This window comes from Arctopsyche grandis, chromosome 12 (assembly GCF_051622035.1).
Source record: "Arctopsyche grandis isolate Sample6627 chromosome 12, ASM5162203v2, whole genome shotgun sequence".
NCBI classification, from domain to species: Eukaryota; Metazoa; Arthropoda; class Insecta; order Trichoptera; family Hydropsychidae; genus Arctopsyche; species Arctopsyche grandis.
This window is the reverse complement of record NC_135366.1, coordinates 17,433,121-17,449,442: the sequence shown is the minus strand read 5'-3', so window position 1 is coordinate 17,449,442 and position 16,322 is coordinate 17,433,121. Positions and strand designations below refer to the sequence as shown.

The 16,322-nt window shown below is 32.1% G+C and overlaps 1 protein-coding gene across 1 annotated transcript; it reads left to right on the top strand.

Moving 5' to 3' along the window:
* Window positions 1-2,920: 2,920 nt before the first annotated feature.
* LOC143920449 (uncharacterized) lies at window positions 2,921-3,639 on the top strand. Its single transcript, XM_077443339.1, has 4 exons — window positions 2,921-3,027; window positions 3,096-3,179; window positions 3,244-3,344; window positions 3,426-3,639. The coding sequence occupies exons 1-4, from the start codon at window positions 2,968-2,970 to the stop codon at window positions 3,637-3,639; spliced, it is 459 nt and encodes a 152-aa protein (XP_077299465.1). The 5' UTR covers window positions 2,921-2,967.
* The last annotated feature ends 12,683 nt before the right edge of the window (window positions 3,640-16,322 follow it).

Genomic DNA, 16,322 nt, shown 5'->3' with positions numbered 1-16,322 from the left:
ATTAAGTGAGTATGTACAGTTTACCATGCACCCTTTTTTTTGATCTTTCGACTTAAGATCTTTCGATTTTCGATCTTTGCCTTCCGATATTTGCGTTTTCGGTAATTTCACATTCCGGCCCGTGAGGTAGACCCGTTAATTAACACATAAAGTATTATTTTAAACAATAAAATACAGAATATATCTCGTAGTTTTGGATTAATTGTCAAATAATCATTCTTCATAATTGTATGAAGACGTGACGTCACATAAACGAGATTTCAGTATGGTTCCACAAAAAACTAATTTTGACTGGTATATATTCATTTTAAGCAAATTGAATAGATGGCATTCAACTCAGTAATATCTTCAACCAATTTTGAACCTTAAAACAGTTGAAATAGGCGCATATAAGGCTCAAAATCCCGTACAAAGTTCAGAAATTCTACGGAAGACAGCCGCGCTACAGACTTGTCGCGCAAAGCTTCCATAGAAGACGGCCGCGGACAAACGGTTAAAAACCGACAAACCATGCTTATTGATAAGCAGTCCTGCAGAAATCGAATAAAACCAAAAAGAACTTCTGTTTCGAATAAAACTTAATTTAATTTATTAGTTTTTGTAATTGAGATTCTAATTTTGAAGTAAAAATAATAATATACCTATCATTATAAATATTTTCTTAAGAATAATTGTAATAAATTGATTAGAAGTTCAGAGTAAGGCAGCCGATATTCGAATGGTAAATTTATTACAAGTTATTATTGCAAATGACATATAATTCAGAAATCCGATTAAAAATATTGACATCATAAATTTAGATAAGATGAAAAATTTCAACTTGATAATATAATAAGAACCCAAACTTCGTCACACGACCAAATCGTTTGTAGGCTAAGGAGAGGTTAGTAAAAATGTATGTTTCTTTTCACAAATATAATATAAGATGTTTGGGATGTACGCTGTAGCATACTCCGCTTAATGGGATCATGTTTCGGTTCTTGTGGGGTCCGGAAGAGTTGGTATCAAAATGTTATAATTTATTTGAATATGAAGTTATTACGGGTAAAGCGGTAATTCACTCGGTACAATTATTCCTTACCACCGCGTCGTGGTGATGCTGGGCGGCCCATGGGGGTAATCGAGCCTTAATGTTTCAACCGCATCCATCATTTCGTAACCAGATATTACGGCCACTAATATGGAAATATTGGAGTGATCGCACCCGCGTATAAAATATAAATATACTTATATGAATATGTTGTTTCATCCTTGTGAAAATCCTAATAATGAACATCGAATTAATTGCGGCACTCAGAACATAAAGCGATTTGTGTAATAAAAATATCGTAAGGTAAGACTTCAGAATTTTTAATGTGAATATGAACATAAAGAATATCAATTACATATATGTATATACACACGTCCTTCATCTTTGTGCAATTGTTAATAAATTTAAATCGTTATCTTTATTTATGTGGTGGAGGAACGACGGAAAAGAGTTATTGAAAAAATATATTGTACAATGAATTAATTTTTTTGCTGAAAATTATAAAATATGTGAACTGAATCATTTTTACAAGGCTCTTATTATCATTTATATCAATACTATTGATTCTAATATTAATTTGATTTAAATATTTTGTTAGGTAGGTACAATGCCAAAAACGCAAAATAGGAACAATTTTTTAAAATCTCAATTTATATTTATTTACATGAGAAAATTTGTTCATTTTTTAATTATTCTATTTATGTTCATTGAGCAGAAATATAAATAAATAAACTATTGTTTTCTATTCGTTTGTGTAGTGACATCTATTAATATTGACTAAAACATTTTTAATTAATTTTGTGGTATTGGGTGTAGAAATAGGGTTGAGTAATATCAAACTTTATAGCTTTATTACTTATATCAATAGATGTCTATAATAGAGCGGTAGACGACATAAAATACTTAATATTATATTATATTAAAATTAAAACTAATTGTAATAAAAATAGATCTCGATAAATATACTCAAACATTATATAAATAATGTATAAAGCATATTAAATTCCTCTCCGTCTTATTGAATTACAATTTTAGCAATTTTGGAAAGTAAATTTCCTGCAAAACAGTCGGTATATAATTTTCCTTAATTAAAAGTTTAATACTACGCTGAATTATCACAAATAATAACGTCTATATTATAATATTAATTATGGGTGTATTTTATATACGTATAAATAGTACGTGCCTACTGTTATGTAATATTAAGAACATATAAAATCCATAACTGCAATATGTAATTAAATATAATATTTACAAACTTGATGATCTTAACATGTACATGATCGATAATTTTTTTTATTGAATTTAGTTTTTATGTTATGTAACATTGTATGTAAATTTAATAAAAATGCCGAATTGATGCTATATAAAAATTAAAAAAAATTCTGTTGCATTAAAACATAAATTAAAATCGAAATTACAACATTTTTATTGACAATTAATGTTATTTAGATGGGTATTTAGTGTTCCATATTGCGCATGCGTTGCTATCGATGAACGTGGGGTTGCCATGCGACAAATCTCCAAAGTTGAACGTCAGGGGGCAGCTCGTGAGTTGCAAGATGGCCGTCGGGAAAACCGTATCCCTTTGACGGGCATCCGCCAAACAAAAGAAAATTTTGACTCACTTTGGAGAGGATACGACAGAGCGACTCCACATTACATACATCTCACAGTTAATGTATTCAGTTTGAGTAAGTGCATCGCGTGCATTACGTGCAATATGTGAAAAAATATTTAAAGTTATGAACCTGCGCTAGTGACATATGGCAAACAGCTGTTCGATTTTCTTGAATGAAAATGTGTATGATTACTATCGCAGTCAGATTTTCTTTGTTATCACAACTAAGCTACGCGATACGGCTGCAACAAGAATGTGATTATTGATTTTTTAGGATTCGTACGGTGTGGAGATGCGCAAGTGAATTAGCATTACAATGGAGGATAGCGGAATCGATAGTGGCGATGCCAAACCGATATGTGACATTCCATCTCCGGTAAGTATCATAATACTATTTTTGTAATCTAATGAAAAAAACATTCTAATATGTTTTAATGCTTTTAGGTAATGTCTCCTAATAATGGACTACCAGGAGCGCCTCCTTCTCGTTTATTACACCGAAGATTGGGATCGAAGAATAGAAATCAGGTATGACACAAGGTCATATTAATAAAAATTTTCGCTGAAAATACAATACGTATATTATTTACAGGAATATAAAAAGCCTTCTGGAAGTTTATTACCATTACAGAGGTTGCCGATTCCAGGAACTAGAGAACAGCAACCTCTTGTTGCCTGGGATACTGATGAAAGGTTCATAATAATTAATTTGATTTAATATCATTGGATTTGAAATATTCATATCATATATAATAAATTAAATTTATAATGCAGTGAAGAAGAATTGGTGAGTTTTTTTGGAAATTCATCGAAAAACACGCCATCTAATCATGAGTTAGCAGATTTTTCAGTTGAAGAACTTTCGCCAACAGATGAAGACGAAGATGGGGATGATTTGGAATTGGTAGTACCATCAGGACCTGTCGGAAAAGGGCCATCTATAATATCGTGCTGTGGGCCTAAATTAATTCCTTGTTGTTTGCTCTAAAATAACTCTTTCTATGTATATGAATTATATTATTGAATAATTCGACTATAAATTTTGGATTATTAATACTAGCTATTATTGATTATGATTATTTATGTATCAAATCAATGAAAATTTTGAATTGATTAAAATATAGAATTTTAATATTTTTCAATGTGCTCAAATTCTATGTGTGTTTCCTATTGATTATAATAGTCTTTGAATAACATATGTATCATAAAAAATATTTTTTATAAGCCGTAAGCTATTTTAGTAAATAATTTTTCCAGTTACATAATGGTTGCTGAAAGTAATTTATATTTATAAATAAAAAGGTGCATACATACATACATATTTGATTAAAATGCTTATTAATTTTTAAAAAATTATAAACAATAGATTTTATACTACATTTTTTAAATATATATTTTGGTACTTCAAATCTATTTTTAATTTTGACATAATATAATATATTATATACATATTTAATTATTACAATTTAAGCAATTTAAACGTTTGGTCAGATGTAGAGATTAATTTTCTTTAGTTTAAAATTTTGTTCAAATTATTTCAGTATTAAAATTGTATCAATACTTATTAATCTTAAGAATATGTAATGATATAAAATTTCAGTCAAATAAATATAATTTAATATACGAATTTTTCATTCGTAATAAATGTTATTATAGTGAAAAGATATATGTGATTATTTACAACAATTTATATGTACAATAAAAAAAGTAGATGTACTTATTTTAAAATAATAAAACAGCTTTCATCGTGTTTTTCGTTTTTATTTTAGGATTCTTCTCATTAGTAAATTTTTATCATTATTTATTCAACTGAAATTATTTTGAAAACCGACTGAAGCATCAGTCAGATTTCAGTTATTAAAAATGATATCAAGGATTCTTTAGTGGGAAAAAAGTCGTGACGATTTATTAAATTGCAAAATATTTGAAAAGAATATTTTCAATCGTGTTAAATTGGAGAAGTCAGCATTGAAATGGGTCAAAATGAAATATAGAAGGTTGTCGTCGCTCTACCCCTCCAAAATCGAGAGGTTTTCACCACCCCAACCTCCCACCCAGCCGTCAAGTGTCATTAAATGCGACAATATAGGCTTGAAGCCTTCGGTTCGATTATCCAAATAAATTCTTCGTCTCCGTCTTCTTCACTTCTTCACTTCGTCGCAGTGTGCTCAAGATAATACAATGGATCGAGCGGCTTTCCAGTTGAGGATTATAGGCTTTAGAAGATATCCATATCAACATTTAAGAGATCGTACAATAAATCACACCGCCGCTACATACATACGTGCATGTTATATACACGTACATTAAACAATACTACACGTGTAATATAGTATATACACGTGTATAAAAATGGTTCAATTCCCGGCAAGCGTTTGCGTTATCGGTTTCCCGGAACGAGCAACTTCGCTAAACTAAAGGCGTTAATGTCTACCAGGGTAATAAAGATGAATGCTTTGCACTTAATGCAATACGATAAGAGAAATATAGCTATTAATTGATAAATATTTTATAACAAGCTCAATGTTATTACGTACTGAAATATTATGTTGATGAAAGTATTATATTATCTGATATTTTTCAAGTGGTTCGATATTTAGTTGGCACTTAACTTTAAGAGACGCTCGAGTACATTTTGAATAAAAATTTTACAAGCAAGCAAAATTCTAAGTCTTCGAGATAATATATATATATATGTATATGCATGTATATAATATGTTTTTAAGTATATTTTTAAAAAGTTTTATATATATATACATAATGTCTCGGAAAATAAATATAATTCATTAGAAAATATTTAATCTCTCGTTCAATTCATAAGTATATTTTAATTGAACCGTTGAAATTTGAAAATAAACGATTGTTCGAATATTAAAAAAATTATAATGTAAATAAAGTGAGTTGAATTTTCACACTTGGTTAACTTGAGCTTTTGTCGAGACGAGCCTAACTAATCGCTTATTAGAAAAGATTTCGTGCGAAAAAAGTATGATAGCAAAAAATGAAAAGAAACAGCTTCCCATCTCCCCTATCAAGGTTGAAGAAGCCACTCTACCCTCGAGCTGAGTCTATTCGATTGGCCAGCCGGGGAAGGTGAAAAGTTTCATATTGAAAAAAGAAGTTTTTCAAGTGGCTGAAACCGGGCCCCGACTTATAATTAGTTTTATAGATAATATCTCGAACTCCGGCCTCGACACAAACACGTATACCAGCGAGAAAAGGCACATCCGCACTCGACTGTTGTGGACCACTGGAAAAAAAAGTTTAATAACTTAAATTCATCATTTTCCCCGGCGCGACGTTCAGTCTTCATCTCATTTAGATATGGACAAAGCCTGCGAGAAAACTGCGTGCGCGTTTTCCGGGAAAAATTAAATTTCGGATACTTAAGAGGCGAGTTTATATTAATTTATGCGGATCTTCCCAAGAAAAAACTTCAGAGAATCCGAGAAAAATACATCATTAGCATAATATCATCGTCAATATTTATTAAGCTTTTTATTTATCAAAAAAAGTGAACATATTTTTCATTAATTAAATTTATATGGTAAATGAAATAATTAAGTCTATTTGCTTCTAAACATGAACGTTCATACCTGTCTATTTATTGGTTTTATTTCTCAATTGCAAATATAATAAAATAAAAAATGAGCTTAATATATAACTAAACACATACACAAGTATTATATGAAGTAACTTGATAACAATTTCAATTTTAAGAGAATAATTATTCCCGGATTCACAAACAGTGATTTACATAATACGCAGGCTAAAAGTCCGCAACGCACACCGCAGACGTTCAAAAATTTTAGGTCTGAAATAATCTAATACATATTTAAATTGTAAAGATTTCAAACTTTCATACGCCAATCGCGACAAACGGACTAGAAGGTTTACCCCAGTGGTTCTTAACCGGTGCAACGCGAGCCTGTTGCAAGTGCACCGCGAAAAAAATGGTAAAAACAGAAAAATCAGCGAAATAGTGAAAACCGACGAAAGATCTAATGTGATTTCGAAATATCATGGGAGTTATGTGTAGGAATTTGTACGGATAGTGGTCCGTCAATTGTAGGCTCATTTAAAGGATCTGTTACCCTTGCAAAGACAAGAAATCCTTTTGTAATATGTACGCACTGTTTTTAGAATAGAGAATCTCTAGTTTCGAAAACATTACCAGCAGCACTAAAGACCAAGTTGTAAATATGGTAAATTTCATCAAATCGTGACCTTTTAAAAAACTTTGCATTTCTATGGAAGCTAAGTACAAATGTTTGCTTTATCACACTGAAGTCAGGTGGTTATCTAGGGGTAAAGTTTTATGCTGATTCATAAAACTTAAAAATGAATTGTTAATTTTTTCCGAAATGAAGGTATGGATGATTTTTTTAAATATCAGAATGATGTGTGCTAAAATGGCATATTAAGCAGATGTTTTTAATTACTTAAATAACGCTAACACAAGCATTAAGAAAAAAACGAAAATTTTTGACATCCACTGACAAATTGACAGGATTTCGGAAAAAATAACTCTTTGGAAAAATCGAATAATAGAGAAAATAAAATTAATATGTTTCCTTCACTTAAAGAAAACATTCCGCTGTAACATAACATTTAACTTTATTGGAAAAAAAATTGAACATTATTTACCGGGTACGAAATCCATTTGCTACGGTTGATACATCGAGTTGTAGATTTCTAACCGGAAAAAGAATTGGTCTCCATGTCAACGGATCGTACTTTAAATATTTAAGTTTCCGAAATGACTATTGAAGAATTTTGGATTTCTATCCAAGAGGAATATCCAGTTCTTTAAATGAGGGCACTGAAAATTTTGTTGCAGTTTTCAATATCATATTTGTGCGAGCTCGGTTTCTCAACAATAACTAATATAAAAACAAAAAAATGTAAAAAAGGCGTAAAATTTAGACGAAGAATTGAGGTCAGCTATATCAAATATTCGAGCAAATGTTTCTCTGAAATCTGCAAAATCTGACAAGCTCAAGTATCACATTAATTTATTTTTACATAAAATAAATTCAATTTTGCTAAGGATAATTTTAGTTACAGTTTTTCCGTATATGTATAGATATATCTTTTCTTTAATTATTTTTACTTTATCTATGTTCGTAGTAACAATAGATGAAGTTTTGTGACCATGTGAAAATTCGAACCGAGATTTTGACTGATTCGAACTCAGAATCGATCACGTTTTAATGATCTAGAAAAAATGTGTATCTGTGTATTTTGGGGATTTTTTGAACACCGTTAGTGCTATAGAACTGAAACTTAATATTAGTTACTGAAATTATTATCAACACAACGTACATTTTTTTCAAATTTTTAAAGACCGGAAATGGTACCTCCCATTATAGGGGGTCTTCTTTTTTTTAAGTTTTTGAATTCGATTATCTCCCAAACCACTAACTGAATTGGACTGACATTTTTTTACCTGTAATAGAAATTATAAAATTTATAACTTATTTTTTTTTGAATAGTTTTACCTGAACCGGAAATAATACTGTTAATCTAGAAAATCGAGGTTTTTTATGTTTTTCTCAGAAAACTTTTGGATTTTAATACAAAGCTATGTATAAAATTTGGTAAGCATCCGTCAACCGGAAGTGGCAGTTTACTCTTGTTTGATTTTTCTTCCACAACTTTTTTCGACCCCTTAAACATGTGTGCTCTTCACGAAAAAATTCAAGTATAATTCTTGTATCAATTTGGTGAAAAAAAAATTTATTAAATTTAATAAACCGGAAGTGGGATTTTTTCCTCTTAGAAAGGTCAAAAATGTTGTGGCCACTATTATTTTCACACCCCTGAACGTATCAAACTGAAAATTTATATTTGTATTATTTATGTACTAGCTTAGAGCTGATAAGGTTGTGATCAGAATTCGTCAACCGGAAGAAGTATTTTTTTTTAAAACAGTATTTCATTATTTTATTTTGATCTTTTAAATTAGTTTTATTTTCTTTATATTTAATGTGTATAATTATTATAGTAATTTTAAGTAATAAAAAAATTTACAACAAAATCCGTCAACCGGAAGTAGAACTTTTGTCTTGTGTAGGTTACCCTACATTTGCGCTCAATTTATGTCGAAAACGCTCCCATTACCGTAATGTATGAACGTGTATGTATTTTTAATTATCAAATTTTGTTTTGTGACTTTCTTATATTCCTCAAATACATAGATAAAGTCATGGGTTAGTCACATCCGAATTTTTTTCTATAACTGTTATGTAATTTATTTAATTTGTAATAAAAATTATGTCCGCATATTTATTTTTTGACCTTTCAATTCTGGTTCACATTAATTTTTTTCTCATGATCAAAAGTGCACCGTGACTTGGCTAAAGTGAAAAGGCTAAGAAATACTGGTCTACCCGATAGTCAAAATATCATATTATACGTGGACAATATAATATGCACGACCTACATACGTATACAATTATATTATTTTAAATGTAAGTAGATATGTTTATTTTACTCAGATTAAAATATGAAAACGGAAGGGATAGGTTTATATTTTAAATGAGATCTTAAATAGAGACCGCTAAATTCAAACAAATCAATCGCGAGGAAAAAAAAACAAAGCCCAGAGTTTTAGTTTGTAGCGAGAGTGAGAGTACCAGAAATAATCAATGTTTCATGTTTCGAGTTTAGGTAATCCCGGTACTTACCTACTTTTTCCATCATTTTCCGAACCCTTTTCAATCACCACTTTGCAAAGTTAAAAACTCCTCTCTGGATAAATATACTGGTACAATGGACGAAAAGTGAGAGCGTCATACGGAATATTATTAATAGAATCGGATACAATTCATATGTATTCATACCTATATCGATAAAATATACATAAATGTAGATATAATTGAACATCTAAATTAATTAATTAACACTAAAATACTTTTTAACACAAAATTTATAAATTTGTAATACTATTGAATCAACGCTTAGAAATCAGCGCTTTCTAAGCCAAAACATAATATCTATGTATGTACATATGTATGTAGGGAGCGAAATGGAAGGCGATGCGGGGTATATCCTCAATATATCCAATATTTAATCGCCATAGTTCTTTATCAACTCAAAATAAAATAAAATTATATCGCGCGCTCATATTACCATTATTAAACCTATGCTTCACCTGTATGGAATAACGCCTCGAATACTAACCTTTCCAAGCTCCAAGTAATACAAAATAAATCCCTAAAAATAACTTATAACACACCCATATATACTAACTTGAAAAAACTGCATGCCATATATAATATTCCGTTTGTTACAGACATTACTAACAAACTAACCAGTAGATTCTATGACTGAATCACTAATAACCATACTAACACACTTGTGAAGAGTCTCGGTGATTACATCAAAATGTTTATACCCTTCAGGTATAAACACAAATTATCTAAACACAATCTGCTTTAGGTCATCAACTTTAGCGAGTCTTTAATTAATATTATGTATTAGATGTATTATGAGCATTTAAAAGGATTGTAAATAGGTTTTTAAGCTCTTTTTTCCTATTATACTGTAGATTAACATTAGAATAATATAATACTATGATTACTAACCAAATTAAATTAAATTGTAAAATAGAAAATGATCAGTAGATCAGTAGCTATTAAAATAGATATAAGATGTATTGTGAACATAATTTCGTAATAATAAAAAGCATTGAAAAATCAAAAAAAAAATGTACATATGTACATACATATTTACATACATATGTTCGCGGAATATAATATGAACACAAAAATTATCAGATTTCAACAAATAGTTATTTCATTGCCAATCAAATTGTCAAATCTACATATGTATTTTCAAAAAATATAAATATTTCATCCATTTCAACGGAAAAATTCAAGTTTTCCATGGAATTTTTTTATTAGATTTTACATGTCAAGTTCCATAAGCATTTATATAATGTAATAAAAAATTAACAACACCCGTCACATAGTAGCATCTGCTTACGATCCTCCCCAAAAAATATTATTGGTATCCGATCTTAACATAATATTTAACATCCACACTAGATCTTGTCTTCGTCAAGAACTGCCCAAAAATATTGACGCCAAATGCCCTTCTAGCTCTGTCGTCTGATCACCTCCCGATAATCTTGTAAATCGACGGGAAACCCGAGGAAATCATCAAGCACAATTTGGATTACGGGAGAGCTAACTGGCAAAAGTTCAAGTCGTACATAAATGATCACACCATTTTAACATCTACCACACACAAAACAGACATCGACAGCTCCATAATACACCTGACGGAATCAATAACTCAATCGTAGAGATAACCAACTGTGTTGCATATCTAATAAGAAGTAAAAATAAACAGTTACAAAGCGGTGAGGACGTCATGAACCGAGTAACTGCAACTGCAACCTGCATCAGACTACAACTCCACGAGTTCACTCTCGCGACGGTATTTGGAAGAATTCAAAGGATTCGGCGCGAGTTCGCCAGATTTGTTGAGAACGTTGTTTGTGTTGCATGGGCGTAATCGCATATATGTAGGTTTGCAGTGATTAAGGCTTCCAATCCCGGGATCCCGGTGTTTTCTGGTACCGTGAATCCCGGTGCTGAAACTAGTCTGAATACCGGGATTACGGTACTGGCAGAAATTTCTTTAAAAATATCATTTTTACAAAAATAATATGGAAAAAACATAAAACCACATTATATAATGAACAATGGTGGGATGAGCAATGACAGTCATAGTCCATTTGTTTGCTCTGGCTCGTTTCGACGCCAGCTTGCCATTTCCACGAAATGGTATGAACGGCCTGTATTGTGTCGCAGATATTGTGCTCAACCGCAATGATATTTGAAGCATATTTTGACTGATTCGAACTCGGAATCGATCACTGATCACGTTTTCATAATCTAGAAAAATGTGCGTATGTGTTTGTGTTTCTGTGTATTTATGTGTATTGTGTGTCAGTGTATTTTGGGGATTTTTTGAACACCGTTCCGTCCAATCGAACTGAAATCTAGTATCGGTTACTAAAATTCTTATCGATACGACGTAATTTTTTTCAAATTTTCAAGTTGACCGGAAATGGCACCTCACCTTATACGGGGTGTCTCAAAAGAAAGTTTATAATTGAATTCATAGCGTTATGTGGAGATGTTAGACGACTTCTTGGTGCCTGATCTGCAAAACTTTCCTGGCTATAACCAAAGAACATGGTTCCAGCAGGACCGAGCAACGTCACACACGTCCAATACGTCTCTGCCACGAGTTCGTGAAATTTTCTCAGGCAAATTGATCTCCAGGAGAGGTGACATAAATTGGCCTCCACGCAGTCCTGATTTAACCCCTATGGGGTTATCTTAAATCTAAAGTTTACGTCAATAAACCGACATCCCTGGCGCATTTGAAAGAAAATATCCATCACGAAATGACACCCATCACCGAGTCCACCTGTCGAGCCGTCATAAGTAATTTTACTGTTCGATTAAATGAGTGCCGCGAACGCGAGGGTCTACATTTGGACGGTATTATTTTTAAGAAATAAATTCCCAAATTGTGTACTTTAATAATTAATAAACATTTTTTCGATACACGGCTTACTTTTTTTTAAATCAATCCACTAAATATAAACTTTCTTTTGAGACACTTCTACATATGTAGGTGTCCTCTCTTTTAAATTTTTGAAATCAATTATCTCCCAAGCCGCTAATCAAATCGGACTGAAGTTTTTTTACTTGTAATAGAAATTATTAATATTATACCCCAATATTTTTTAAATATTTTTTCCTAAACCGAAAGTAGTACCTTTACTCTAGAGATTCAAGGTTTTCTATGTTTTTCTCAGAAATCAAAAGTAGAACTTTTGTCTTGTGTAAGTTTCCCTACATTTGTGTTCAATTTGTATCAAAAATGCTCATAGCCGGTATGTGTGCACGTGTATGTACATATGTGCATATGTTTGATTATCGAATTTTGTTTTTTTATCATTCTTATATTCCTGTTCCGGTTCTTAGAACCGGGCCACACCGTGCGACTTCCGAGGGACTTGGTTGAGGGTGACCAGACCGATGTATGCAGTTAGATGGGGCATGCCACACCCGTCAACTTATTTGTCGATCACATTTCCATATATTTTTTCTGGTCGCGCAACTTGTCGGCCGACAAAGTTGCCCGGTGTGGCTCGGGTCTAACGCACATTTGTCACGAATCGAACCGGACAGACCGACGGACAGACGGACACACTGAAAACGGAAAACGAAGTTGGGAGATTTGGAAGTTTCGAAGTGGTCACCGAGTAAGTTTGCGGTGTCGGCGGCGGCGCGGTGTGGCGAGGGGGGTCCGGGGGCGCACGGGGGCGGCGCCGCGGGGGCGTCTCGCGCCGGCGCCCCCAGCAAGAGGCCCCCGCCAGTGATCCGTCTGCCCCCGCAGGGCTCGCACTGGCGCGCGTCGCGTGACACACACACAACCTCACTCGATTCGCACATACGCACACCCACACACACACACACACACACACACACACCACACATACACATATACATATAAACACACACACACACACGCGCGCATTATAAATATATAAGTATATTTAAAAATATATGTATTTATAATATATACATATATTTATATTCTAACGAGACCAGTCATAGCCTCCCGATTATAAGCTGTTGTTAATTGTTAAATGGTACTGACAATTCAATCACTTTTAAACTTATCAATTATTATTCATGTATAATGTGTGTTATATAACTTTTAAGTGTTGTTGAAAATGGAAATGTTAAACTTTTATCGTGTGCATACATACATTTGTAAAACTTTATGCGACTGGTATGTACATATGTATGTGTTGTACGGCGTCGAGTTCGACTTGGTGGCGGACTATTTTGATGGAAATTTTCTGGGGAGAATTTTCTATCGATGGCGAATTTTCCTATTACGAAACCTCTCCGTGCAAGTGAGGAACACGTGCTCTTGTAGCGAAAAACACGCAGCGTGCACACGTATTAGTACACGCACGCGCTAACACAGTGAAATATTACGTAATACACGGGCAAAATTATCGTAGTTTTGGTACAAAGAAAATTCCGATGGGATGTTATTCTCGAACAATAAATCAGTCTCGTTCCGGGTGCTATCGATCTGATATTACTTTTCTAGTTGCGTTTACGCGATCGCCGTGCGACGCTGTTGAAGTTTTATTTATCTGCCTATTTATCTGTCGTAAAAAGTAATAACGATTTCCGAGGATCGCGCGGAAATTTCGAACGCTCTTAAAGCGAGACACAAATTGTATGAAAACTGTTTAAATATTAGGAATATATCGTTACATAAGGAATTTTCTTGAGAAACCGATTTGGTTGATGTTTCTGTCTATATACATATACATATGTATAGGTATATCTTTGTATTTATGTATATAAAAAATGCAATTTCCAAAATTATACGGGTGAAATGTTTCAATTATAAATAAAGGTTTTGAGTGGGAGTAAAAATGTTAAATCATGGGTGTACTCAAACAAATCCTTTATATCCTCCTCATTAATCCGTAACGCTGTAAATTTAAACGGGTTTTACAGCCTTTTATCACGTCATACATTCGATTGGATACTTTTTTTATTACATAAATGTATATATGTATGTACCTATATATACATATTTAACATGTGCTTTCAGTAATATAAAATTTATATTTGATGCATAGTTCGTTTGATGTTACATTATAATAATAATTATAATAAATAAAATTATAAAAATAATTTTATTTGATTTTTTGCTGTTTAATTTTAACCGTTTTTTTATTTCTTTTTAATATAATATATTATGTACCTATATATGAAAATTATTGCATTATCAGAAATTAATAATATCGTTCCAAAGAAATATTTCTATTCAGTAAAAATAATTAATCTCAATATTTTTTATACATATGTAATGTGATGTGTTTTTTATTGTATGATAAGTATTTTTATTTAAATTTTAAGTCGAATATTCATAGAATAACCATGAGGCAAACGGAGAGGATTATGCTATTTTTTGATTAACTTCATATATATATATATATATACATATATGTATATATAAAAAATCAATGTTTGTCTGTCACGTAAGCGTCCCTATACTATTCAACCGATTGCGATGAAACTTACATGAGTTATTGTGTGCATGTCCGCGATGGTTTCTGTAAAAAAATCCCCCAAAAACGGGAAAAACGAGATTGAGTGGTGCGTTAATGTGAAATTGCAACGCATGCCGGGTTCAGCCAGTATACCTATATATGTACATATACATATAAGGGTTTGAGTACTTATAACATAATTACATATAACCATTACGAATAATTTCAAATAATTTTTGTTCAAATAAATCTTAAAATATGTGAGTAAAACGGTTAAAAAAAACGAAAAGTCCGTTTGCTTTTTTCAAGAGGCAAACGGACAAAAGACAAGACACTGCATTTCAATTATCATTTTCGCACCGAAAACATTTTAAATGTTGGTATTTTCCATTTTCATTACCAAGGGCATTAAGTATTTTAATTATTTTTGGCGATAGAACTGTAATCTCCAAATTAAGGAGTATTACTTAAAGGTAATTTACTATATTTCTGCAGATATGTACTTTACTTCTCGGCGCGTTGAATGAATCCGTTGCCGCCTGCAAAGGCATTTTATCTACTTTTTACCGTTTTGGACTGTTTCAGTTTCATCTCAGGAACATCCATGAGAAGTCCTCGGTCAATTACGTATAATTTATATAAATCTAAATTGATTAAATACTCAGATATAATATAGGGTCCGTTTGCCCCGTGAAGTAAAATCTAATATTTATTCAAATAAAAAATCAGATATTACTACTTGGTTCATTTTAAATACTCTGCCCGGCTGCTTAACATATCTGTCATCCAATAGAAACATATTTCACAAAAATAAATTATTAAAAACTTTATTTATTTCAATCCAGTTTGTAAAATTATCGCTAAATTATTCTTAGACTCATCTACTGAGCACGGGTATCTCGGGAAATACCAAAATTTACTATCAAAACAGCTAATATCCGTGGATTTCGTCGTTTTAAGCTGATGGCCAGTATATTAGAAAAATGGCTGACAAATGTCGACAATTAGTAGAGAGGGACAAACATCTCATAGGGCTGTCAAGTTACCCCCATGCCCGTTTGCCCCAGGTTTACTCTACATACGTACATATCTATAAAGAAAACGTCGATTTGTTAGTAAAGTTATTCATGAAATGCTCTCAAATATGTATGTATGTGCAATTAATTATGTACATAGACATCGTGCAATTCTACCATAGGCAAAATTATCAATTTTCATTCAATAATTTGAGTTCAGCATTGACTAAGATTCAAGCTGAATGAAAAAAATATATTGGAATATATTTTGTTGTGCACATCTTGAACGCGAATGTAGTTTTGCGCACACCTTTTCTGTGGCGGACGTCACTATCTCATTCTGCAAAAAATCAGGGGCGTCCATTAGGTTCGGTTGTAAAAAATGTTATTGATTTCCCCGGCTGTGTCAGCGTCGAAGCCTTTTTCGCCCGAAAAGGCTATTATGCAAATGGGGAAACAATCAATGGCTTCTTCGAATATGGACCGAACAGACTTGAAGGCGGGAAAATCGTCACAGAAATCGTCCTGTTCGTATGCTTACGT